Source organism: Aulostomus chinensis, chromosome 6, assembly GCF_037954235.1.
Source record: "Aulostomus chinensis isolate RoL2024-O1b breed Wild chromosome 6, RoL_Achi_v1.0, whole genome shotgun sequence".
Classification (NCBI taxonomy): Eukaryota; Metazoa; Chordata; class Actinopteri; order Syngnathiformes; family Aulostomidae; genus Aulostomus; species Aulostomus chinensis.
In genome coordinates this window covers 12,421,889-12,447,741 of record NC_141325.1, presented here as the reverse complement: position 1 = coordinate 12,447,741, position 25,853 = coordinate 12,421,889, and the positions used below count along the sequence as shown (strand labels likewise).

At 42.2% G+C, this 25,853-nt stretch overlaps 4 protein-coding genes across 20 annotated transcripts; 1 reads left to right on the top strand and 3 right to left on the bottom strand.

Annotated features, from left to right (window-relative positions):
* Positions 1–1,413: 1,413 nt before the first annotated feature.
* On the bottom strand, positions 1,414–4,398 carry dusp2 (dual specificity phosphatase 2). Its single transcript, XM_086206531.1, has 4 exons — positions 3,784–4,398; positions 3,145–3,266; positions 2,771–2,990; positions 1,414–2,307 (listed from the first exon to the last, which is right to left on the bottom strand). The coding sequence occupies exons 1-4, from the start codon at positions 4,166–4,168 to the stop codon at positions 2,090–2,092; spliced, it is 945 nt and encodes a 314-aa protein (XP_086062657.1). The 5' UTR covers positions 4,169–4,398; the 3' UTR covers positions 1,414–2,089.
* Positions 4,399–5,055: 657 nt separating this feature from the next.
* izumo1 (izumo sperm-egg fusion 1) lies at positions 5,056–12,522 on the bottom strand. Of its 7 annotated transcripts, none has more exons than XR_015116500.1 (11): positions 12,410–12,522; positions 9,359–9,570; positions 9,077–9,151; positions 8,891–8,974; positions 8,761–8,784; positions 8,495–8,584; positions 8,125–8,252; positions 7,855–8,005; positions 7,348–7,498; positions 5,868–6,892; positions 5,056–5,389 (listed from the first exon to the last, which is right to left on the bottom strand). XR_015116500.1 is itself a non-coding variant. In XM_086206523.1 (10 exons), exons 1-10 carry the CDS (start codon positions 12,421–12,423, stop codon positions 6,859–6,861), a joined length of 963 nt encoding a protein of 320 aa, XP_086062649.1. In that variant the 5' UTR covers positions 12,424–12,522; the 3' UTR covers positions 5,509–6,858. The 7 variants fall into 7 exon arrangements, 3 of the variants coding, with proteins under 3 accessions (XP_086062651.1, XP_086062649.1, XP_086062650.1); XR_015116501.1 differs by lacking the exon at positions 5,056–5,389 and adding an exon at positions 5,511–5,721; XR_015116502.1 differs by lacking the exon at positions 5,056–5,389 and having other exon boundaries at positions 5,511–5,999; positions 6,131–6,892.
* On the top strand, positions 11,859–21,349 carry LOC147260113 (alpha-galactosidase MYORG-like). Of its 8 annotated transcripts, none has more exons than XM_086206515.1 (7): positions 11,859–11,947; positions 13,252–13,394; positions 13,967–14,411; positions 15,575–16,106; positions 17,629–18,433; positions 18,516–18,634; positions 18,753–21,349. In XM_086206515.1, the coding sequence occupies exons 3-7, from the start codon at positions 14,134–14,136 to the stop codon at positions 19,098–19,100; spliced, it is 2,082 nt and encodes a 693-aa protein (XP_086062641.1). In that variant the 5' UTR covers positions 11,859–11,947; positions 13,252–13,394; positions 13,967–14,133; the 3' UTR covers positions 19,101–21,349. The 8 variants fall into 8 exon arrangements, with proteins under 8 accessions (XP_086062641.1, XP_086062643.1, XP_086062645.1 ...); XM_086206517.1 differs by having other exon boundaries at positions 13,252–13,398; XM_086206519.1 differs by having other exon boundaries at positions 11,893–11,947; positions 13,252–13,305.
* LOC147260112 (prostate stem cell antigen-like) lies at positions 21,324–25,425 on the bottom strand. Of its 4 annotated transcripts, none has more exons than XM_086206527.1 (4): positions 25,321–25,425; positions 23,612–23,658; positions 22,206–22,313; positions 21,324–22,097 (listed from the first exon to the last, which is right to left on the bottom strand). In XM_086206527.1, the coding sequence occupies exons 2-4, from the start codon at positions 23,655–23,657 to the stop codon at positions 21,943–21,945; spliced, it is 309 nt and encodes a 102-aa protein (XP_086062653.1). In that variant the 5' UTR covers position 23,658; positions 25,321–25,425; the 3' UTR covers positions 21,324–21,942. The 4 variants fall into 4 exon arrangements, with proteins under 4 accessions (XP_086062653.1, XP_086062652.1, XP_086062654.1 ...); XM_086206526.1 differs by having other exon boundaries at positions 25,347–25,417; XM_086206528.1 differs by lacking the exon at positions 25,321–25,425 and adding an exon at positions 23,883–23,901.
* Between the last annotated feature and the right edge of the window lie 428 nt (positions 25,426–25,853).

Genomic DNA, 25,853 nt, shown 5'->3' with positions numbered 1-25,853 from the left:
GAAATAAATGAGCGACTGTCTGTCATTTATACAACTCCAATCAGCCATTATTTCATCAAGCAGTGACATTTCTAAATGTTATATAGCTTTAGAATGATGGTGGGTTAAAACTTCAGTAATGCAAAAATGTTTCGTCAACTAGCTGTGTGTCAGAAATACCGTCACAGTTAGATTGTAAGTGCGGCTTGAAGGTAAATGGAACTGTCCACGTCTTAATGACTTGAATCCAGAACACCAGTGGAAGTACTGATATCCTTTAATGCTAAACCACGCTGTTAAAGTTCTGTGTCAAGCTTAGTTAATGTTTAAGGAGCAAAGTACTCAGTGCAGAAAAAAGTCCCCTGTAACAGTTTCACCATGTCGTTAATGAAAGGATTTAACTGTTAGAGCAGTAGCTTAGTTTGAACTACTGTGCATCCAGTTGCAACAAATCATTATTGCCTTCACCAATGGTGTCAGGAATCTGTCAGGATCTCTGATCAGTCTCTCTGATCAGTCTCTGCCAGCGTGCCAAGATAATTCGCTGTTGTCCTTCAGAACCTGTTGGGCCCACCCTGCTCTCCAGACCGCTCACACCTGTAGCCTGTCTAGATGCAGCTATGCCCACCGTTCCCCTCAGCTTCCACACCAGTGGTTGCTGCCTAATTGGCTTCAGCTCCCTGGCCCTTCTAGCCTTTCAAATCCCTGTTTTTCCCTGATTTATTTAAGTAGTTGACAAAAGCACTTCACGATGTTGCCTCGTTCATAAACTGATGGCGTTGGCGTGTAACAAATGGAGCCGACATACTCGTCACGAACAATTAGGACACCTCAGCATTGTCGAACAAACCATCCTGAGATGACGGGCAGAAATCAGATTGTCGGAAATTTTCCAAAATCACACAACCCGGGACCCCATGCGGGGAAAAATAAATCAGTGCATGGAAACAATTAAATAAAGCAAATGAGGCGTGTAGTTCTCCGTAGAAGTGTGGTGTTCATCTGACTATCAAATATTTACTTCAGTATTTCTGTGCGAAGCTTGTAGAATGAGGAATCTAAATTGAATAGAAACAAACTTGTGCCTCATGCAGCGTATGTAAAGGGATGTTGAGGCTGTTTTTTTCTGGTTGCCAACAAATATGACCTTTCCAGACTTCCTGATTTTAAAACATGTTCATTTACTGACTTTCCAAATTTGCAGGACTGTCCAATATGTTAAAAGTGGATTTGTAAGTTGAGTAAGTGGATGTGAAAATGTCCGTGGGTCATAAGGCGATAACATGAGGAACGCGTTCTCAACGGAAACTAAAGTAAAGGTCAGTGAAGTGTGTGTGTGTGTGTGTGTGTGATTATGGATTTATATTCTGCAACACCTAAGCATGTTGTTCTGAGATTAGTTATACAGTATATATGAAATAAGAACATATGGAACAGTGTTCTCAAGCACGTATTTAATTTACTAAAAAATAACATCCAGAATCATTGAAGCCTTATTATAAAGTGCAATGGCAGACAGTAACACTGTCACAACATTTACTGAAATAAATAAAAACTCTTTACATTAAAAAAAACAAGCTCCAGTTTGACAGGATTAATCCATCTCAGAATATTACAGGTACGATTACAGACACCACCTGGGGTCAGCGCATTTTTATAAATTAAATACTAAATCTGCAGTATTGCTTTGAGTAGATCACACAGTGTTGTCTCGGTTGAGGAAATGTGGACTGTCACAGTGGTCGTCACTGTGGAGGAATGAGTCTCAGTATGAAAATGAAAGACAGCCCTTGCAAACGATCAGGCACAAAAGTCACACATAATTACACAGATGCACATACACAGAAAGAGATAAGTGGCCCCCATTTCCCTTCAGAGGACATCAGGGAAATGAGCTCATAGCTGCTCAAACTTATTGGCTCAGAATCAAGGCTGTTCACAGCATCTCAGTGGGTTTATATTGTCAAACGCTGTTATCAGAATCCCATTTCTCAGTTTCTCCTCCAAGAAGGATTCCCAAACCACTGACCACGTGATGCCAGCAGCACAGCTTTCTCTGAATATATAAAGTATACACACTTGACTAGTTTCAACATTTATCGCTGAAGCTTCATCCCTGACAGAGGACGTCAGTCTCAAACTGCAGCAGCTGTCCCATAAAGGCCAGGTTAGGCGAGATGACCTGACGCCTCTGCTTCACAAAGTCAAAAGCCTCGTCCAGGCGAACACGCTGAGTGTGCATGAGGTAGGCCAGGCAGATGGTGGCGGAGCGCGAGATACCTGCCTGGCAATGCACTAACACTCGACCACCGCTCTGCTTCACTGAGTCTGTAGGTGGTGCAGAAGACAGAAAGAGGAAGAGCAATCAGTTTTATATGCTCCACTTCACATGAGCGTTTGTTTTTCTCAACCAAGCAAAAAAAAAAAAAAAAAAAGTAACCCACAAACTTCCTTATGCTACAGCTTTATGTCAAACAAGGCCAAATCACTCAAGTGAAATTATTCAATATGTTCCGGTGTGATTCCTCTGCAGCTTGTGCAGCACAATCCAGTTGTTTTGTAACCGGACGATTACATTGTTGGCCCACAAGACTTGCCAACAAAACTGTTAGATTATGGTGCAAAAGCTGCTTAGAGGCATTTTTTGGCTTAATTCACGTTTGATTATGAGCATCAACTGACAGCTCCAAATACTAATGTCCCGTCTTTGATTTGAACTGACATTTTAGTCTTAACAAACGTACTTTTTCAGTTGGTAGAGGGCGCATAAGAGTTTAGGTGAGGTACTCACTGATGAAGGTGATGGCAGTGGAGAAGCAGGCTCTGATGTCAGCAGCTAGGCTGTCCTCTACTGTGATCCGGAGGTACTGAAGCTCTCCCTCGTAGAAGTTAGGACAGGAGGAGGAAACGTTGAGGACAGCTGTGATGCCCGCAGCTGCCAGGGTCTCCCTACGGGACGAGTGGACAGCACTGCCCAAAAACAGGAAGGGCAGCAACTCTACTGGACCGTCCTGTCGTTTACAAAGTCAAGACAGAATCCGCTTTTACAAACGAGAACAACAAAAACACTCATTTTGCTGTCACGGTCGATCCTCTCATCCTCATAGAGAGAGATTTCTGATGTACTACATTATGACGTACATTAGATCACAAACATCATCCAACCTGATCATAGGCAGGCGTCCTCCGGCCTGTCCCTGATGGCTCTGGTTCCACTGTAGAGAGTTTATTGCTGGCTGAGGTATAACAGAGCTCTGGGTAGGCCTCCGAAAATCCCTCAAATCCGTCTAAAAGGAGGTCACAGAGTATTAGCAAAGACCGAGCTTTCACGTATGTCCTTCTGTGAAAAATCATTTTAAAGATATGCCCACTTTATTAGGTACACAATGTCATGTCTAAAGCGCTGATGCTTGGAAATAAAATCTAGTATACCACGTTATCAACATTTTATTTTTGAGGCTGAAGTTTGCTGCAATGTTGAATGGGCTTTTGGGCCAGTTCCATTAAAAAAAAAAAAATCTGAATCACAGCTGAGTTGTTGTACTAGAGAGTTGGTAATTGATATTTGTATATTTTTCAGTGGCCATGTATCATTTTTTCAAATCCATTTAATCATATTCATCCACTTTCAAATATTTTTAGTAAATAAATTAACCCTTCAACAAGTACTCTACTTCTTCCTACAACTTCAGAAAACAAAACAAAACGTGATTGTTTTGAAATGTGTAATGTTAAGACCTGAATCTGGCAATTTGGTGCTCAACAATAGTTTAAATGTGTATAGGGAAAAAAAGGATCTTTTACCTTGAAGAAAGCAAATCTGCGTCTGGACTTCATTCTGCAGTGCAGTGAGCAGCATTTGGGCCACGCTTTCCGCCTTCAGTCCCTCCACGGAGCGACTGCTGTCATCCACCACCACCACCGGCGAGAACTCCCCGCGCCGCAACCGGCCGAGGAGGGTCTTGTCCGGGATCAACCACTCCAGAGCCACCACAGAGCTCTTAGATCTGCGTCGCAACATGGAGTTCCAATTTACGTTACGAGAATCGCATATATGCGCAAAAGAGTAGTCGAGAAAAGGTCTACAGTCCAACACTACACTCCCAGAAGTGTACTGGTCCCTGGGGGTCCTGAGGATATGAACCAACTCATTGCCAGTTATTTCCAAAAAATCGCAGCTTGAAATCATGGCTTTAAATTTGGCTTAAATACTTTAAAATGGGGCGAAAAATGTTCTTGGAACCTTCGATACTGATGAATAAAAGTATTTTCTATAAGGGATTCTCTGCAGAGAAGCGCAGTGGATGATACAATACTTTCAAAAAAGTACTTTTATCTACGCGTGCTGACGGTGGTCGTTATCCCTTCCATTCCCCGGTTAGCAGTTTCGAATTGAGATTCATGTGTTCATTGATAACAGCTGTGAGTGGGGCGGGGTCACAGCGGCCACTCCTTGTTCTACACAATGAAAAACGGCATCGAGAGACGGAACTACCATATATGGTTTACCCGTCACTCCTAATATGGGTACTGACGTCAAACTATGATTTTCCAACTGCGCACGTGGTAGTTCGGTGTTATCCTGTGTTTTTGCGTTGAGTGACGTTGTCCGGAGAGTTTAACCCTTCTATCATGGCCTAAAAAAAACAGCCTGGGTTTGTTATTGGGGCTGGATGAAACCCGAGTCTCTCTTACACCGCGGGATAACAGTGTTCTCATTTTTTGAATGCATGACCATTTACTCTTATATTTTATCGTAATTCATCTTGTTGAAAGACCAAATGGAACGGTAGTTAAAAGTCTGGACAGACTTAAATCGATCTGTTCTAACTTGTCTGGAGCAAACTCTTACTCTCACATCCAGAATTCAATCATTATATATGATATGATAATTAACTTGATAAATCACATCAAAACATTAATGCAACACAGTCTCCAAAGCAGTTGCCTGATATACAAGATAGTAGACATGGAAGAAAATGATTGACCAGGGAACATACAAAGAAAACAATCATATATCACAAGACAATATTACACAACATAGGTGTAGTCTGAGTCAAATGGTTCTCTCTCAGCCTTCTTTATTGTTTTTGTGCTTTAATATGAGGAATTCACAAATGAGTTATTCAAATTTCCAAGTGAGTAATATTTTATCAAAATTTAAGTCATTCTTCTTGAGTGGGGAAAACCCCTCTTTCACCCCTCATGCTGTTACGAACAAGAAAATATAGACCCTCTAATCTTTGTCTCTAGTGTAGTTTTCATTTCTTCAAAGCCCACGTTAAGATTATTCTTCCATCCCACAAACTCTACTTTCCTCATGCTCCCACTTCTTCTCTTCCCCCTCTCACTGTGGCCCACAACTTTTAGTAGCAGCTCTTCCTCTTTGTCATGCCCTCTCCTGCTGAGACTGCAATATCACACACACACACACACACACACACACACACACACACACACACACACACACACACACACACACACACACACACACGAATACACACGAATACACACACACACACACACACACACACACACAGAGGTCCGTAGTTCATCATGCCTGTCAGTATCGCAGCTGAGCATGCATTTACTGAAACCCTCAACCTGCACGTTAGGCTTGAGCGCACACACATAAGCCCACGGTAAAGGGGTATTGAGGTCTGTCGAGTTGGCAGGTGGTGTGACAAAAGCACATTCGTACAGGAGAGTCTCTTCTTAGATGTTCAACCCATCTCAGCAGCTCTACAGGAAATGGCACGGTACACACATCCTGTCATCATCTGTGCAGGGCTCAGCCTCCACACTCACACCCCCTCATACTGCAAGATTTGTTACATCAACTGAAGAAATCTGACTAACCCTGAAAGAAAAAGTTGAACAGAACTTACCCAGAAAGAATGATATCAGAGGTGACATCACTCCTGAGTGTAGCAACTCCTAAAATCAGTCACACTGGCTTTAATTTTCATTCTTTGTTTTGTATGTCGTCAGATATCTTCACATCAATATCACTCCGGATGCTGAACCGAAAAAAAAACAAAACAGAGCAGACATGTGACAGACTGGTGGAATGGTTGACAAAGAGGTGGTGGAAATGATGCAGAACTTGTTTAAATAAAAGGTGACTATTTTTGAATCAGAAGCAACTTACATCATCAAAATGTATGGAGAACATGTGGGTGGAAGGAATCAAGAGAATGACTGATGTTGCAGTCACCAGACGGATTAGCTTCACAATAATAAGCATATGACAAGTCATATGAATATTTACCCTGATTCTGACAGGCTATATAAGTAAACAATAACAGATGAAAACATCTGCTGCTAGCTTTGGCTGCTCCACATCCCTCTCCTCCTTCCTCAGAGGGTTTATCCTGGATTAATTGCATGGCTGGGGCTATTAATCTCTGGGAAAAAAAAAAAATCGCTGTAATCCAGGAGGTTTATCTCATCCCTGATTTTGCTTATAATTGTTCACGTGACAACACCGACCCCCATGTTCAGTGGGAATGTTTCCCAGCAGGGAGAGAAATTTTGATACGCTGTAATGTTAGGGAATTTTGATGGTTTCTGGGGGATTTGAAACTGTGTGTGTGTGTGTGTGTGTGTGTGTGTGTGTGTGTGTGTGTGTGTGTGCGTGTGTGTAATCAACCTCAAGCTTTCTGTCTAGATTCACAGTGACTCACACCATTTCTGTATTTTCTTTTGCTATTTTATGTCTGGTGTAACCATATTTGCATGTGGCCGCTACGGTGATTTCTTAGTAAGTTCCAGACATGACTTGACTGTTGTCTGAGAATAGAAACGATCCAATGAAAGGTGAGTAAGCCTCATTTCCGTCAGAACTGGTGGGTTTTCTTCCTGTCGTCATCCCTCTCTTCATCTTCCGTGTCGCTCTCGATTCATCAACCATCTAGAAAGATCGCAGGCAGTCAGTCATTTTGGTAGCATTAAACACCAACTATCATAAGACGTAAACTGAATGATAAATCAAGTAGCCAACCTAGAAGTTAGCTTCACGTGTTTCTTTGCCTAAAAGGCTCTGCAGTCTTGTTTTAGCCGCTTGTTACTTTTGTAAATGTTAACTGATGTGCTTCATGCCAGGGAACCAAATGATGAACTATTTTAAGTTTGTGATTTCAGGGATTTAAAAAAAAACAAACAACAAAAAACAATCCAAAAAACACCCATTACATGACCTTTCTACAGTTCCTAAATCACTGTTCAATCCTAAGACTCTATTACTGCATGACCGCTTCCTTCGTCTTGCATCTCTTCTCTTCTAACTGTTCCATGCCACCTCTTTCACCTACACCCTTCTTGCTAACCTCAACCTTCCGCCCCACCCATCTGCTTGCTGATTCTTACCCCAGGACAACTGTGAGGCCTACACTCCCCACCAGACTCAGAGCGGTAACCATGGCGACGACTGACACCAGCACACCCTCAGCAGGTCGAAAAGGAGGCAGGGTGGGCAGAGTGACGAGGGGTCGCTGCGTTTCAGCAGGCAAAGGTCTGACTGTGGAGGAGGAGGAGAAATTTTATTTAACTGAATTGAAAAGTACTGAAATACACATTAAAACTCAATACACTTCCACAACAGGGGTTTACACAAGTAAAGCTTTGGACTAGCTTCAGAATGGATTTGTTTTGTTTCTTCGACTGGAATTTTTTGGTCTCAAATGATGAAATTTGAGCATAAAACCTTTGTTTGGAACTCCTTTTATGAATCTTTTCATCAACTGAGAGATACTGATACAGATACTGTATCATTACAAAACTCCAGTATTCATCTATGTCGCAGCTGTTCAAAAAGCGGAATCAGCACTTCTATGATGTCTTCTTTTCTGGAGAAGAACATCTAAATGACTGTACCAATGAGGGGGAATTGAACTCTGTAGAAGATGGTTCCGTCCCGGTCCAGCAGCGAGCAGCGATACAGCCCTTGGTCCTCCACATGAAGCTGATTTAAGATCACAGATGAATCATTGGTCACTACCAAGACTTTGAAGTCGTTCTCATTCACCTACAGACAAATTAAGAAGTGATTATGTAAATTAGCCATCGGAAAACAAACGATGCAGAAAAGAAATTGGATTGGAAAGGTTAAAAAGTGATTCTGCTGATATCTGCTAATAGAAACACCTCTCTATTTCCTGGCACACCGGGAGCCCAGGAGAAGTGGTACGCTGGTCTCCCCACCAGGAGAGAGTGCCAGGGGAGGAAACAGTTCAACACTGCCTGGTCTCCCTCTTCAGCCTGAACTGGGATTTCTGGAGGAAGGATGGGGAACGGAGAGAGTAGATGAAGAGAGAGATGCTTCATTCATTTGCATCGGGATTACTTGACTAATCTCTTTGATTAGCTCTGCACATGGACAGGCAGCCTCTGTAAAGAACACACTTACACACCCGTGACCATGTGTCCCTGCATGCTGAACGGTACACTCTCACCACACTGGTACAACTCCTCATCTACCCCCCCCCCCCCCACACACACACACACAAATATGTACCGCCACAATCCTGCTGTCCAGACGGAGAGGGACAGATGTATAGCTTGTAGCGACATGCAATGCAATCCAATACTCTTCGCTTGAGAAGGCCTGAGAACCACACACACGCACATACACGCACACGCACACGCACACGCACACGCACACGCACACACACACACACACACACACACACACACACACACACACACACACACACTTTGTAAACATGTACTGTAGGTATATTAGATGAGCACCTCCACAACTTTCAGACAGAGCAAACTTACCACACTTGTTAGGGCACAATCCTCCTGAGGGAGAGACAAACAACTGATCTGAAACTAATGCATCTCACAAGAAAGACAATAATCACCCCACCTCATCATGTGCAGAGCAAGAACTGTTCACGTCAATTACCTGCACGGTTGAATGCATCCAAGTGGGTTTCTATGATCATTCTGCCTTTGGTCATGATAGAAATGGCTTCAATTGTCAAAATTCCTTAAAAACAACAACAACAACAACAACAAAACCCACATCTTCAACCACTGCATATTCAATTGGAATAATAGTTCTGGTAATTGTGGGGGTTTTGTTACTCACCGGTGCGTGGGGCTTTCAGAAAGCGGTCAAATTCACTGTGGTACTCAGTTTTGGCTCTGTACAGTGTGGTGGGATCTAAAGCAGGAAGGAGGTGGGTATCTTTTACTGATTTTATCATATTTGAAAACAGAACAAGCACCATTATATAATGTATTCCTAAATTACAAAATCTACAAATAACCAGTTGCATGGAAGAAAATATCTACTTGAGGTAGAAAGAAATATGATGAAAAAAAGAGACCACAGTATTGATGGTTTTTCATATCTAATCACTGTTCTCACCAATCACACCCCCTCCTCTCTTCTGACTAGTATCTCTGTAAACTGTATAGGCGTGGTCACGAATCCTTTTCAGTTCTATCTGGTCGTTTACACTGGGAGCAGACAGGATGAAATCCTCATGCAGGAGCCTGATCCTGCGGTCACACTGCAGACAGGCCTCAGCTGCAGCGATGCAGATGAACAGGGACACCAGCGTCAGGAGCATCTTCCCCCTGCATCAACAACCAACTCTTAGTTTGACTGTGATTTTTTTTATATAGTCCGTACAGGCTCTGAAATTGAGTTTTCTATTATTAATGCTACTGCAAACATATCACAACTCCCACAGCTGCTTGTACAGCTGCTCATACCACTCAACCACTAGAAACATTTTCCGCTATGACAACCAGGCGTGTACCTCTCTCTGCAAATTTAAACACAAGCAGAACCAGAGAAGTGCTTTTGGCCTCCAACACCATTTATGTTAGGATTACTAGCAAAGAGTGCATTCTTTCAGGGGTGTGTTGTTTAAGGAGGTCTGTCTTTACACTATTATTTCTCTTTTTTTCTAATAAGTGATGGCAGAATCTCTGAAGGAGGTTCTTTTTGTAACAGTAGAACACAGTGACACTTTCCACACTCACTCTCAAGGCACCAGCAGTGCACATGGCAAGTTGGACAACAATCAGATGTACAGTTGTTGAGACAAGTCACACAGAACCTGAAAACACTCAGAACCCAGACCCCCACCCCACCCCAGTCTTCAAACTGCACTTCCTCAAGCCACCAGCAATGCAAACACAAAGTTTGACACTGATTAGATGAACGGTTTCTGAAATAATTTTGCCTCAGGCATACAGATGTTGGAACAATTCAAATAGCTTGAATTAAAATCTTTAAACTAATGTTTGATAAATGAATCATTATTTCTTTATCCATCCATCCATCCATTGTCTTCAGTTTATTCCTACATTGAGGGATTGGAGTCTATCTCAGCGTCAACGGGGGAGAGGCGGGGGTCACCCTGGACATCTTGCCAGTCCATCGCAGGGCCAACATACAAAGACCAACAACCATTCACAGTCACAGCCACACCTACAGTCAATTTAGAGTATCAATCAGCCTCGTCCCCTCTTGATGTCTTTGGACTGTGGGAGGAAGCTGGAGTACCAGAGAGAACCCACACAGGAACAGGGAGAACATGGAGACTCCACACAGAAAGATCCCAGTCCCGAGCCGGGACTCGAATCCGGAACCTTCTTGCTGTGAGGCCACAGTGCTAAGCACTGCACCACCGTGCAGCCTTATTTCTTTATATTTTGTGTTTTTCAATTTTGCCTTGTATATTACTTCACAAGGAAACACTGCCGTACTCTTTGATATTTCTTCACTGCAGTGTGAATTGTCGCTTGTTGCTGCCACCCAGTGGTAGAATTATGTCACAACAACATTATTACAGGCAAGGGTGAGCTCGCCCGTCACGAGCAGACATGCAGTGCCGACAAGTGCCGACAGCTTAATAAAAAATGCAACAAGTTTATCCGTGCATTATTCACAATTGTCACAGACTTAATTAATGCTCATTTAAAACAGATATGATACTTTTATGGACATGTTTTGGCAGTACCTTCAGAAGTGGTGTCCTCCCGGCAATGCTACAGGTGTGTGACGTCTAGGACACGGCAATGAACAGAAGAAAGAAAGAGACTGGGCAACAGTAGGTTTTGTTTGTTGGGATTTTTTTTGTTGTTGTCCTTGTGACAATGCACTGACAGATTTTAAATGTCTTAAATGATGAAGGTTGGTGTACCATGTGTTCAGATCAAAGCATGAATTCTGAGATTAAGCATCAAAGCTATCCAAGCAGAATCCTCTCTGTATCCCCAGGATGCCATCCAATCAAAGCAGTCTAGCTGTGGATTTACACTTCTAACCTCTGGTCCTCTAACATCGGGTGACATGGAAAAATGAAAAAAAGTTGTAACAGCATCAACACAGATGAAGAAGGAAATAAAACACCCATGTCAACAACTAAATGTCAAAGCAAACCAAGCTTTTGCTTTTAAAGGCTCAAAAACAAACACATATGTCGCTTTGATTGTTTGTTATGGTCTTTGCCTCTTTATTTTCGCACTTTTCAAAGGGCAAGTCTTGTAAATATAATAAGAATTATCAGGGGTCCTACATCCCTCTACAAGAATTTTTGCCTCACAAAAAATAATAATTTATTAATTCAATAGAAATAATGCATAAAGTGTTCTTCATCGTCTTAAAATGTTTCTTTTCATATCAAAAACATTAATTACGATGATAGGAAAAATATCAAACTGATGGGGAACTGTTTACATTCCAATTCTCATTAAGATCGGAGCCGCTAAGGGTCTGACTTTAAATCACCCGAATGGGAGATTTTTGTTTAAAAACCCTGACACTTTACTTCCCATAATCACCTGAAACAGTAAAGTATTTGAATGACAAGCGCTTGGACGAATCAGTTTCTAGTTCGTTGATTATTGGGCTGGATCAAGGAACTGCAGCGGTCACGCATGCGCAGTGGGCAACTGCGCTCACAGCTGTGTGTACATTGACCCGAGAGAGTCAAATGCAGAGGTAAGACAACTCTGTTTACTCGCCAGATTACGATTTGGATTGATAGTCTTCATTTACGTGAACTGGCGAACTACGTTACAAAACGGAGGGAAACCAAGTTCCCGTCAACCAGTAAGACCGGTTGTGGACGATAAAGCGTCGTCGAGTGCTCGCTGGTCAACGTTATCGATCCGACCCATCGGTAGTGTTTGGCCGCTTCACAAAAGCAATTAGGTACGAAGCTCTTGGGATTAAGTACGTAAAACTTTCATTAACGTCAACTGGGTTTTCTAAAGCGATGAAAGGAAAAGGCTGTGTGAAACCTATTAGTTTCCTGCTGCACCGCATTAAAAGTTTACGCACTAATATACGGTGACGGCGACTTTATTGGTTATTTGTGGACGAAGAAGTTAGGAACGAAAATCCGAAAACATTTGTCTTTAGCTGGACAAGTTTTGGTGTAACATTGACAAATGAACTCACTTGATGATGATCATCTTGACTTCTTGTTTTTGTTATTATCCTCTGGTTATGTGGAGGTCAGACAGGTTAATGGATATTTTTTTTCCCATTTATTTTGCTAGCTTCCAGCGTGAGCTGGAGGAATCACGTGATGTGTGATCTTTATGACGCCGGTGTTGCCCCAAACAGTACATGTATTTTTAAGTCTACAGCTTCCTCTGTTTCTGCGTCAACGGCTTTAACTTTGACAAAATATCCCAATGTGCCATATGAACTATCCAATATGTCATAACAGCTATCGGAATCAGAATATAATAACTTGAGCTCCTCTTAGCAGAGGGTTTCTAAACTGAAGGAATTACAAATTTAAGACAGCACAGTGTATGTCTGGTGTTGTTTTTACAATCCTGATAATTATTCCAAACTGATATAGATATAAACAAAGTTAGACTTAGGCACAACAGGCAGAGTCCAAGTTTTAGCGAAAGGAGTAAATGAATATGTTTCACTGCATTTCTATGATAGTGCATCCATGTATATGTATTTGTAGTATTATTGTACAAGTTTCTGTTTTGGAGGGTAAGCAAGTGCATTGTCTCGGGGCTTGTTGTCAGAGTAAATCACCAGTGTTTGCTAGAACATAATGATAACCTGTGGGGAAGTTACAGACATGATTAGACTGTGCTGTGTCCGAAAAGTGAAGGCTTGCTGCAGTATTTGAGGGCAGCTTCTCATAAATGTTATTTTGTCATTGAATCATGCTGACATGGTGTCTCTACTTTCTCTGATGACAGCCTCGCTTTTATGATTTCATATTCGCTTCATTACCCGTGTGACCGTTTTGTTTTTTTTGTTTTTTCCAGAGTTTGAGCCTCTCTGCTGCTGCTGCTTAACATGACGCAAGGGACAGATACTCAGTACAAAACACAACTAATGACTGCTTTCTTCACTGATTGATATGTAGATTAGTTCCATGGCTAATTGACTAATAATCACTCAGCAAAATGTCAGTACGTTCAGAAAAATGCTCGTTCTAATTTCTCAAAGCCCAGAGGGATGTTTTCAAATTGATTCTTATGTCCATCCATCAGTCTAATGTTAAAAACCTGGAACTGGTAAATTTTGACATTTTTAGCATGAAGGAAATATACGTAGATTATCGAAATATTTAAATGTGCTTTCAGCGGTTGTTTCAGGCCAAGTTAACACATTGGATGCACACAAACCTGAGTATAGACCATTTAGAATGGAAATCTATTTATATAAAAAGGGTGCTGTGAAGAATGTAATTAGTAGAGCTTGCTCTCACGCTATTTATAACCAAAGTTTCTGGAGAGTTTAGGTGATGCTAATTAAAACCTGGATAGCTAAAGTGCTCAGTGTTATTAGGGTTACAATAGCCAAGGGTATTTGCTAATTAACAAGTCAATATGATGTTTACTTAATCAATGCACACAGATTTCCACTGACTTAATGCGTATTATGCTTTGCGGTGATCATTTTATTTTTCAAGTTGCAAATTTAGATGTTGGGTGATGTTTAATCCGAGTATTGATCTTTCTGTGTCTGTCCCTCCAGGTTGGATAAACTGGGAATCTTTCGGCAATGGAGAGTTTGCTAAAAGTGGGCAGGTAGTCATCAACTCATCCTTCCTCCTCCTCCACATCCACTGGTGCCATTGAGAAGAGGCTGTAATACAGACCCCCGCTGCCTGAAGCCTCTCTTCACACCTCACTGCCTGTGCTATGTATCAGATAGTTCCTGTGGCTCCAGGGGAGCAGCAGATGCCTGGGGTACCTGGTAGCTCCCCGCTAAAGAAGAAACTAGCTCATGAGGGTCGGCCCCTTGTGATGGCGGTGTTGTTGGGCTTTGTGTTGGTGCTGGCTGCCGTAGTGGCCTGGTGCTACTATTCAATGTCTCTCCGTAAAGCCCAGCTGCTGGAGACCGAGCTGCTTGACCTCAAAAAAGATGGTTTTGTCATCCGTAACCAGATGGGAGCCGTCATCTTCACTATGACCTTCAGGTGGGTTCACTAGAGGGGTTTTCCTTGTTTGCGGTATGTTAGGACGTACAACATTTAAATTCTGTAGCCTCTGAAACATTCCAAGGCCTGCTGTGTACCCCTTCAGTGGCTAGGCTAGCGGCGCTAACATTAATACTTGCTGTGTCATATACAATACAAGAAACACCGCAGTGGTTGATCTTGACTCCACAGCTGATGTACTGCGACAGTTTGCTGAACCATTTAACCATAACAGAGCGAGTTAGCGGGTGCTAAAAGGTCTGATTTTTTTTCTGACCCGGGAGGAGGCCCGCCCGAGCCTGTAGTCCACCTCTGATTGGCTAGTACTGATGTGGATCAGAGGAAGAGAAGAGGCAAAAAAAAGGGTATCCCATTATTTTAGGATGATATGCTGCCATATTTTGTCACTCAGCAGCAACCACGACAGTGACAGCGATTCTTTCACAATGGAAGTGACAGTTTGGACGGCGCTCTCCATCAATTTTGGAAAACAGAACTGTTGTGCTTGGATGCGGCAACATTTTAAAAAAGAAAACCATGAATGATTTACATCATCACAAACCACAGATAACCCTAAACCCCCCCTCAGCTTTTAGCATTGATTTATTTGACTCAAAATGATGATAAAACAGCTGGACTAGAGCCACTGCTGTACCTCAGTTGTGTAGCAGAGCGGCGGTGTTGCTCGTCAGCAGCCCAGAGAAAGGAGAGAGAAAAGAGTTGCCTCTAATGCATCTGTTTACAGAACATTATCATTCATCAGTGTGTTTGCTCGGATCATTCTAATTATCATTAAGCTTGATCCGGACAGCCCTTAAGAATCTGTCACTTTTTTCTGCCTGGGCCTCTTTGTGGGCTGCCCGTCTCCAGTGTGCGGCTGGATAATGGAAAGCTGGACCGGACATATGAATGATTACAGCCTGAGGGAAGACTGATTTAGTCATGGCCTTTATCAGTGTTGCCCTCATGGACAGAAATAGCTGGAGCACAATCTGTACAGTGAAGCTTTCAGTCTTTAATAATGACAGTTGTTTTATGTTTATTTAATCTGCGATCAATTTCATGTAGGATGAGTTTTCAGCAGCACTTAAGTATTACCTGATATCGTACTTTCTCCTCTAGTACTTTGCATAACCTGCTCACGTGTAACTACTCTGTCCCAGGTCTGGCACTCTGGATTTGGACTCCTGCTCAAATGAGGGGAATATTCTAAGCTGCGCTCGCTCCTATAATGGCAAGCTCAACTTCTTTATCCAGACGGTTCGACTAAAGGATACCGTGATGTGTTACCGGGTTCGCTGGGAGGAACTAGAACAACAACGCACGGTGGAGCATGCCATGGTTTATAATAACTCCCACTGGTACGGAGGGGCAGAGACCGCAATACAACACTGGCCTATCAGGATCCAGGGGGAGGTGGAACCGCAGCCTTTCATCACCAGTGACGTCTACTCCAATCGTAACGCTTTTGGGGGAATTCTAGAGCGCTATTGGCTCTCGTCAGATGCGACTGCGATCAAGATCAATGATTCAGTGCCATTTCATTTGGGCTGGTCAGAGATGAGCCGAATGCTGCGGTTCCAGGCCCGATACCAGGACTCTCCATTCAAACCACCAGATGGGCAGCAGGCCTTACCTGAACTCAGCTACAGAGTGTGTGTGGGGTCAGATGTCACCTCAATTCACAAATACATGGTGAGCGTCGACCAAAGAGCTTCTAACATTTGCATGCATTTACACTTGTGTGGGCAACAGATGACCAAGATGCCCTGAAAAGACTTGAAATTGCAGGTGGTGTTGAAAATTCTCCTTCGAAATTGCAAGAGCAAAACTGAGGTAAGGATAACACAGAACGATAACAGCTGAGGCGCTCGTAACTACTGAGATGATGAATGCAGGGGAAGCAAGTCCTTACAACTACTCAGATTACTGCAGATTACTAGTTTTGGAGTGCTTGGCCTATTTATTTTTTACTCTTTTTAAGTCTGTTAATTTATTTCGATATTCATTACACAATGTAATCGGTATCATGAGCTTTTCCTACCCTAAGGCTCACCGTTTCATAGTTTTAATTATTTTGGCTGCTCTATTTTCATTTAGTTTAATTATCTGTTTGAAATGTATCAATTAAATCTAACACCGCCACTTCTGCTTTAATAAGAAAATAATAACTTCCGTCACTAAAAGTTGGCCTCAACAGAAGCACACCTCTGACCATCAGAGGGCGCTGTCAGCCCACCCATAGAACTTGGCCCACTGGCTACTTTACATCGATACTTTTAATATCATAATTCCCGTCTGACTAAGCCTACAAATAGACATGACATCCCAAATTCAATATCAAGAGTTAAGAAGTAACTTACCTCCAAGTACCCTGTACTTTAGTTATGAGCAGGAATTGTACTTGAATGCAGGTTTTCAGTTCTCTTTCCACCCCTGTGATCGAAATTGTGAGTGGATGCACAGTAGAGTTCAAACTAAAGTTGATCAAATATTTTGTCTCTTGACTGAATCCATTTTGGTAATAATTGACAATTCACGATTGTGAGTCGCTCCTGCCTTCCTCTGTTGTCATTGATAATTTAGTGTTACGATGTCTCTGCGGAGGAACTGTAAAGGACAGAAGGTGAAAGATAAGTTAATAGTTCATCATACACACACATACACACGTGCATACACACATACACACATGCGGTGCACAACTGATCCATAATCACACACTCAGACATTTATTTGAAAAATTATATCAAACCAAATGGTAAACCTGCACTGGAAATTCTGCAACCAATGTTTTTTTTCTTTTTTTTCCTCTCTGTTGTTGTTGTTACTGTTTTTTTTGTTTGTTTGTTGGTTTTTCTGCTATTGTTTTTGCCCCCCCCCCCCCCTTGTCTTCCGTACCCTGTCCCTGTTCTCTCTTCCTATCCACTCCTGAGCCTCGGTCCGGTAGCTTTATCAACGAACCAATAGCGATAGGAGGAGTTTATCAGATTCCTCCTTTGCAGAGTAAAACTGCTTCAGTACAACAAGGCACCAGGAACATCGTTGCTGCCTGGCCCAGCTACTGAACAGGACAGGTTAAAAAAAAAAAGAAAAGAAAGAAAGACAAGTTAATCAGGCGAACCAGTCGGAAACAGCAGTCTCATGTCATGAACCTCCAGCTGCTGTTGATGTCAGCAGCACCCTGATAGTAATAGGCTGTTTTGTGTATTTCTCACAGGTACGTCGGTATTTCCCAAAGCCCATTAAGGTCCCGGCCCCTGAAGTGTTCAAACAACCTGTTTGGTCCACTTGGGCTCTCCATAAGACGGCAGTGACCCAGGAGAAGCTGCTGGGCTACGCCTCTAACATCACCAAGCACGGCTTCGCGTGCTCTCATCTGGAGCTGGACGACCGCTACACCGCCGATTACGGAGAGTTTGACTTTGACCCGCAGAAGTTCCCCAATGCCAGTGGCATGTTTGAAAAACTCAGAGAAGACGGCTTTCGGGTGTCTCTCTGGACACATCCTTTCATCAACTATGACTCTATGAATTTCGGTGTTGCGGTTGAGAAAGGATTGTTAGTGCGGGAGCCAAGCGGTGAGCTGCCGGCTCTCGTTCGCTGGTGGAATGGTATCGGTGGAATCCTGGACTTTACCAACCCAGAAGCCCGTGAGTGGTATTCCAGTCATCTGGACATGCTCAAAGCCCGCTACGATGTCACCTCCTTCAAGTTTGATGCAGGAGAAACCAGCTATCTTCCCCTCCAGTTCAGCACCCTAGTGCTACTGTCTGACCCCTCCACCTTTACCCGCCGCTACACAGAGATGGCCATACCATTCAGTGAGCGTGCAGAGCTGAGGGTGGGTTACCAGAGTCAGAACATCTCCTGTTTTTTCCGAATCATCGACAGGGACTCGGTGTGGGGTTATGAGCTTGGCCTCAAGTCCATTATCCCAACTGTTCTGACCATTAGCATTCTGGGCTACCAGTTTGTCTTACCTGATATGATCGGAGGAAATGCGTACCCCAATCGCACGACGGGTACGTAACTCCACAACATCGGTTATGCGGGTAGAAAACCCCCAGTGTTTTACAATGGGGCTCATTGTGTTTTGTATTCCAGGTGGCTTAGATGGCAAAAATGACCTGCCTGATAGAGAACTGTACATCAGGTGGTTGGAGCTGTCCGCATTCATGCCTGCGATGCAGTTTTCCATACCACCATGGATCTATGACGACGAGGTAGGTGGAGTAAAGTGATGATTATGATGATAAATGTATGGTGGAGACATGATGTTTAACGTTTGATTCGAGGGGTCACAGCCCATAATGTGTTGTGACGTTGTGTTTTCATCCGCAGGTGGTAGAGATAGCACGGAAGTTCACGGTGCTCCATGAGACGCTGGTGGCCCCCAGGGTTCTTGAACTAGCAGGCGAGGTCCTTGATACAGGAGATCCCATCATAAGGCCCTTGTGGTGGATCGCCAATGACGACGAGGCGGCTTTTAAGATCGACTCCCAGTTCTTGATTGGGGATGATCTGATGGTGGCCCCGGTGTTGGAGCCAGGAAAGCAGGAGAGGGACATTTATTTACCTGCAGGACGATGGAGAAGCTACAAAGGGGAACATTTTGATAAAGGCCCCATGTACCTGACTGACTACCCTGTTGACCTGGATGAAATAGCTTTCTTTACATGGGTTCACTGAAGACACCCAGACACATCCTGCCACTGCATACACGGGTCCATTCTCGTGAGCACACATGCCAACTAAGAGTTTTTTTCCAAAGGGAAGCGACCTGTAGGGATGGGCTACAGCAACACATCTCTGAGGTAAACATCAAGGTTGTGTTTACGCTGCCTCGCCCTGCAGATCCAGCCAAAGAATTAGAATGATTCTTCTGATTGTCTTGCTCCATCCTTTCGACAATGCCCATCCTCATGTGCCTTCCACAGCCAGTAGTACAACCGATCTTAGATTGTCTCGTCACTGCAGTCTTCCACCTGGAGAATATTTATTATCGGCGATATTTAAAGCCAGAGCGTTGCAGCTTGGATTTTTAATTTGAGAATCAGAAATAAGCTTTTTTTCTTTTTTATTTGAATTTGTTTTTTGGGAGTAGAAAAACAGTGCAATAAATGTTTATTAGGGCTTGACAAGGTTTAGCACTGAGCCAGCCAGCAATAAATATGCACTCTGCGTTGGACAAGAGGCCATGCTCAACCCTACGTCACCATGGAAACTGCTGTATTGTTGGCGTGTTTTTCTTATTTAATGCATCTTTTTGCATTGTTGCACTGATAAGTAACTCGTGAGTCAGTTGCTTTGTGTCATTATTTTAATGTGCAGATTATATTTGAATGTATGTACAGTACTATGATCTTTGAGTACATTTGCAGTACTTTATCATGATTTAAAGTACTGCAAACATAATGTCAGCATTCTGTGACCTGAGGTGCCATTCCTTAACTTTAGTCCCATATTCTTCCACTTTATATATTTGTTCTCATCTGCTCAAGTCACAGCTCAGGGTCTATTGGAAGAGTCACGCTAATATCTAAAAAGAAGGAGAGCAGATTTAGTCGACCAATTTTGTCAATTTGCCTTCTCTAACGTGGGTTGTTCATTAAATTGACATATTTACATGTGCCAGTCGTGTCGCCTTACAAATTTATTTGCCTTTGCATCGGAACCAAGCAGCCAGTGGTGATGCAAAACTCACATTTGCACAAAGTCAGCAGCTTCACGCATGTGACACTTAAGCTTGGAAGGTCTGGGAAAGCGAAGTTTTATTTCAAAATCTGCCGCCTGAATGTTAGTCTGCTCGTACACACTGACTGCTGGCATGAGAAAAAAGCACAGTACCAAATGCCTTGCTTGAAAATCATTGTGCTACATACTATGGAGTTATCAGCACTCTTTATTTCCATTGAATTGCTGTGTGAGTTATTTTAATTTGAAAAAAAAATCCTGCTAAAAACAGTGCAGTTGTGAGTTTCTTTCCTTCTACGTGAACAGGCAGTGCCAAAGTCAGAAATAACAGCCACACGGTGACTTTCACTGATAAATTAGATGTTTAATTTGGATTCGTTAATCTCAGCTCTTCCTGGCAGAAATGTGTAGTTAAACTACTGTGAGAAATAACTATTTACATGGTACATGTATTTTTTTATGATTTGTATCTAGATTACAACATAAAATATGTAGATAAAACTACGTGAAAAGAGGATTTTGTCAAAACGTGGATAAGAGGAGTACGTTTGAATGAAGCGTTGCTAACATTGTCTTCTGTTTGCCGTGAACAAATGGTTGTTGAATCATTATGAAATATGGTTGTTGCATTTTCCCTGTATGTACTATGTGGTCTGGTGTTATGTAAAAGGCTTCTTTGACAACCGGTGAATATTGAAATGGGTACAAAATATCATTTTGATACCTAAAGACAACTATGTAATATTTACAATGACGGCAAAACATGAACAACATGAATTATTTACTGAATGTCTTTTTACATTCATACGAACAATGTAAACTTTTTCACGTGGTAGACCAGCATTCTCAGTCAGAAAACGCTTGTTTTTCCCGTTTAGTCACCTATAAGCTCAGCTTAATTCTCACTCCGTGTGACATATATTTGCCAAATTGTCTGTTGTTTGCTAAGTAAGGTGTTCTGGGGAACGTTCAGGAGCTCCTTTTGCAGCTTCATCTGCATAAAAAAAAGTCTGATCTAACAAGTACAACCAGCTCCATCTCTTGGTTTTTCCTGTCGGCAGTGGTGTCGTATTGCGCTGACGTGATTTGTGGTAACACAGGAAGAAAACCAAAAGTTAGAAATCTTACTTTGTGCTTGTTGTTTATCAAACCTCTCATGGTTGCTCATGCTTTTATGTTCTGTAAATACCTCTGTGACACAAAAGGAATAAAATAGTGTAATGGTCAGTCATGTTTTGCCTTTACTACACTTGTGGATCATCTGTGTTGCACAATTGTTAGCCCACAGCTGTAAATCAGCTGTGACTCCTGGAAATTGCTTGATATTCACTTTGAATTTTACAACGTTCTCATTGCAAAGCATTGCTTGTCATCATTTTTCGTAAGTGAAACCTCAACCTCGCACATCTTTGCGTGCACTTTTTACCATCACATCCTCAAGAGAAGTTTGGCTTACAAGGAGCTAGCGTCCTTCGTTTGTTGGAAACTTTCATTACATTTTGTGTGTCGACTCAGCATATAGGCAGTGGTGACTTTTAATCTTACGTTCTCTCCAATCGTAAAAGTCAAGAGTGCAGCACTTATTTAATTAGTTATTTTGTACTGCAACAATTAATAAATGTCCTTTCAATCTTACACTGATTATAAACCCAATGAGAGAATACAAGGTTGGCCATGTTGGATACTGTCTCCAACGTATATGAATCTGTTGTCAGTCAAAGGTCGCTGCAGCGGGTAAATACAGCTTTTTTTAGAAAAATGGAACATCAAAGTGTTTATTTCATCCAGATTTTTTTTCGAAGTTGTACAGAAAAATTAGAAGGATGATGGCAAAGACTCAGACAAAGAGTGTGATCAAGGCTGAGGACAACAGCAGCAGGACGATACTGGGACCAGTGGCCAGGGCATTGTTACACAAATCTCCTTCACAGCAAGAAATGGGCTCGACACACGCCACGCTGTTCTGGCAGCCCTTGGAGACCAAGCCTACACCTGAAAGACACAACGAAAACTTCTCATATGCCAGTTTCTAGAGTATTCCATCACACATTTGCTTATGAAAAAATATTGTAAATTGTCTGGTGAGGAGGACCAACATACCATACGCTTTAATAGAGTAACAACGGTTAAAGAGGAAAGAACAGGATTCGATTTTGGTGCAGGGTTTAGACTCGGAGACAACGCACGAGTAGCATTTCAGCGCACATGCTGTAGAGAAAAAAAAGACAAGTTAGTCACGTGTTGTTCTCTATAAGGTACACAGGTTGCTTTGCTCTCATTTTAACTGGAAAATAGAGCCAATCTCGCAAGAAAGTTACATTATATTTCCTTTATTTTATAAGAAAATGGATATGCTACAATGATATTGTCCTAAAATGAAACATATTTATTCATGACTGCAGTGTCAACAGAGTACATTAAGGAGCTCTTCGTAAAAGCAAACATCCATTTTAATCCGTAACCGCAAATACAAATCGTTGCCTTTGTGAAATAATCACCAAAGTCATTTTTTAAAAGTTTTTCAGAAAAAAATGGAGACGGAACATCATAGGCAGTTGTTTTAAGCAAAAAAGATGTCATAAAATGACTCAGGCAATTATTTTTAAGGAGGTAAGGAATAATAGTCACAGACAAAACCACTGCAGACGCAACATCCTCAGATGGACTTGTGTGAACTTCCTAGGACTTAACTAAGACAATACCTTGCTTTAGCCAGTGCCTGCAATGGTATTCTGATGTCTCTTCATTTTTAACTGGAAACTCAAGTTTTTAAGTCCATCCATCTATTGTCTTTCGCTTGTTCCTATTCAGGGTCGTGGGGGGGCTGGAGCCTATCCCAGCAGCTACGGGCGACAGGTGGGGTTCACCCTGGACAGGTCACCAGTCCATCACATAGAGACAGACAAACATTTACACTCACAGTCACACCTACGGTCAATTTAGAGTATCAATCAGCCTCGTCCTCTCTTGATGTCTTTGGACTGTGGGAGGAAGCTGGAGTACCAGAGAGAACCCACACAGGAACAAGGAGAACATGGAGACTCCACACAGAAAGATCCTGTGCCCGGGACTCAAACCCAGAACCTTCTTGCTGTGAGGCGACAGTGCGGACCACTGCACCACCGTGCCGCCTCATTTCCTCTGAAGTGTTGGCAGGAAATGTTTTTTTGAATGCCGTGTATGTTTGTCTTACTGTTTTGATTGAAATTATTATATTGTGTTGTATCAACTTCTTGTTGTGGATTTGTTAACTGTATCTTTTTGAAATGATTATTAGCTTCAGTTCTGATATAAAGTGGAGTAAAAAGACGACATGGATATCCTTTTAAATTTGTTAAACCAGGTATAAGTAGACGTCCCTAAATCTTCCAAACGACATGAGTTTTTGAAACTCTTTTTTCAATCCAGCCATATTATAACAGATGAATGAAAAAGTGTTTTTTCCCCCCTCCCTGTCTTTTCTACAACATTTCACTTGCTGAGACGCACGTAAATGCTTTTCTTACCTGTAGATAACGTGGCAAACAGGACCAGAGCACCACGAAGCTGCATCCTGCCAGCAGAGAGAACAAGAGTGAGAGGAGAACGCCTTCCTCTGCTGGTTCAACTTTTCAGTCCTCTTTCGCAACTTGAACATTTGCATTTCCTCACAAAGCCTCCCTCAGAGTGACCTGGATTAGGTCACTCCAGCAGTAGCCCCCACTATCCCAGGGATGGCTATGCAGAGCAAAACTTTGCAATGGTCAAGACAAGAGCTTATCAAAACTGTAAAGTCACCCTGTTGTTCACTTCCTTCTTGTTCTCAAAATAAATCTGGGAAGGAGGGAAGACTGTTGTTGAGCTGTGGTCCTGTTCCTCATTTTGCTCTTTAGTTGGGTGAAAAACTGAAAAACTTTTTAAAAATGACTTTGGTGATTATTTCACAAAGGCAACGATTTGTATTTGCGGTTACGGATTAAAATGGATGTTTGCTTTTACGAAGAGCTCCTTAATGTACTCTGTTGACACTGCAGTCATGAATAAATATGTTTCATTTTAGGACAATATCATTGTAGCATATCCATTTTCTTATAAAATAAAGGAAATATAATGTAACTTTCTTGCGAGATTGGCTCTATTTTCCAGTTAAAATGAGAGCAAAGCAACCTGTGTACCTTATAGAGAACAACACGTGACTAACTTGTCTTTTTTTTCTCTACAGCATGTTCCTCATTTTGCTCTTTAGTTGGGTCAGATCTGCGTAAATGTATCAGGTTCACATGGAATTTCAAGATTACCTAAAATCAGACTACCTACTCTTTTTTTTTTTTAATGAAAGGCACATGTTCAATTCCTTCAAAATTTACAGAGAAAAGAAAGTGAAACAGAAAGGAAAGAAAACGAAAGATACAAGTCTGTGTCAAATCTAACCAAGTATTTATGTCCACATGCAATATGTTCAAATTCACAACCCCTCACATAATCTAAAATCTTTATGCTTAATGATGTAAAATCAGTGTTTCAACAATAATAAAATACATGTTCACTGGAAAAACAAACCTCATTAACTCTTAATACAACCTTTCTTCCTGGATATTTTGAAGTAATGTATTTTTGTATCATAAAAACAGTCCTTACATTGCGTGGTTGTCCCATTATTACCAACATACTGTATGAAGTGTGTGTGTGGTGGTTCCTGGACAGGAAGTGCATATATATGTGTGTGTGTGTGTATACGAAGGGTGGTGGTGGTGGGGGTTATATCATCAAGATGATTTGTGGTTTATTTGTGCATTATTTATTTATTTCACAAAAATCCATCCATCTATTTTCTACCCTTTATCCTGTCAAGGGTCCTGGGGGGGGGGGGGGGGGGGGGGGGCAGTGGAGCCTATCCCAGCGGCTTTGGGTGAGAGGTGGGGTTCACCCTGGACAGGTCACCAGTTCATCACAGGGCCAACACATAGAGACAAACAACCATTCACACTCACAGTCACACCTACGGTCAATTTAGAGTATCAATCAGCCTCGTCCCCTCTTGATGTCTTTGGACTGTGGGAGGAAGCTGGAGTACCAGAGAGAACCCACACAGGAACAGGGAGAACATGGAGACTCACACAGAAAGATCCTGTGCCCGAGCTGCAACTCGAACCTGGAACCTTCTTGCTGTGAGGCGACAGTGCTAACCACTGCACCACCATGCCGCCCCAATATGTTTTTCATTTCACTCATTTACCAGCTGTAGATCAAGATGTCTCCTACTTCTCTATATACTCCATTACGTTGAGCTTTGGACCACCATCAGCTTCCAGAATCATTGGGTTGTCACGTTCACGCTCCTGGGACCGCCTCTTAAAATCTGATGACAAGAACAGAGTGAATGTAGGTTTATAAGTGATGAAGCCAGTCTGGTGTCAAACTCCCATGCTCTCTCTCTCACACACACACACACACACACACATTCCTACACAGTGAACATAGATAAATGCTGCTTTCCTTGTTGTTAACTTTAAAAGCACAAACACCCCCCAAAAAACAAACAAACAAAAAAAACAAAAACATCTAGAATAATAGAGATAAACTATTGAAACACAAATCTCAGCTGTCGGAAATGCCTCGGTTGCATAATTCCCTCCGGGGCTGTCGCGCTCCCTGGATAAATAGTTACTCTTTGTACAGTCCGTCCTGTCTTTGTTATCAGAGGATCCCATTGCTACTGGTGACTGATGCTGAAGAATAACATTTGAGTACCACATTCAACATTGCCCC

What these genes read in the sequence shown, in the direction of transcription:
- dusp2 (XM_086206531.1), bottom strand. Translation starts at nt 4,168, where the DNA reads ATGATTTCAAGCTGCGATTTTTTGGAAATAACTGGCAATGAGTTGGTT. An exon ending in GGACGCCTGCCTATGATCAG is followed by an intron (nt 2,991 to 3,144) that starts GTTGGATGATGT and finishes TGTAAACGACAG; the next exon opens with GACGGTCCAGTAGAGTTGCT. An exon ending in CACTGCCATCACCTTCATCA is followed by an intron (nt 2,308 to 2,770) that starts GTGAGTACCTCA and finishes CACCACCTACAG; the next exon opens with ACTCAGTGAAGCAGAGCGGT.
- izumo1 (XM_086206523.1), bottom strand. An exon ending in GTGTGCCAGGAAATAGAGAG is followed by an intron (nt 8,006 to 8,124) that starts GTGTTTCTATTA and finishes ATTTGTCTGTAG; the next exon opens with GTGAATGAGAACGACTTCAA. An exon ending in GGCCTCACAGTTGTCCTGGG is followed by an intron (nt 6,893 to 7,347) that starts GTAAGAATCAGC and finishes CGATCTTTCTAG; the next exon opens with ATGGTTGATGAATCGAGAGC.
- LOC147260113 (XM_086206515.1), top strand. Translation starts at nt 14,134, where the DNA reads ATGTATCAGATAGTTCCTGTGGCTCCAGGGGAGCAGCAGATGCCTGGG. An exon ending in CCTCAATTCACAAATACATG is followed by an intron (nt 16,107 to 17,628) that starts GTGAGCGTCGAC and finishes TATTTCTCACAG; the next exon opens with GTACGTCGGTATTTCCCAAA. An exon ending in GTACCCCAATCGCACGACGG is followed by an intron (nt 18,434 to 18,515) that starts GTACGTAACTCC and finishes TTTGTATTCCAG; the next exon opens with GTGGCTTAGATGGCAAAAAT.
- LOC147260112 (XM_086206526.1), bottom strand. Translation starts at nt 25,402, where the DNA reads ATGATTCTGGAAGCTGATGGTGGTCCAAAGCTCAACGTAATGGAGTAT. An exon ending in GTAATGGAGTATATAGAGAA is followed by an intron (nt 23,659 to 25,346) that starts GTAGGAGACATC and finishes CTCTGCTGGCAG; the next exon opens with GATGCAGCTTCGTGGTGCTC. An exon ending in TTACTCTATTAAAGCGTATG is followed by an intron (nt 22,098 to 22,205) that starts GTATGTTGGTCC and finishes TGTGTCTTTCAG; the next exon opens with GTGTAGGCTTGGTCTCCAAG.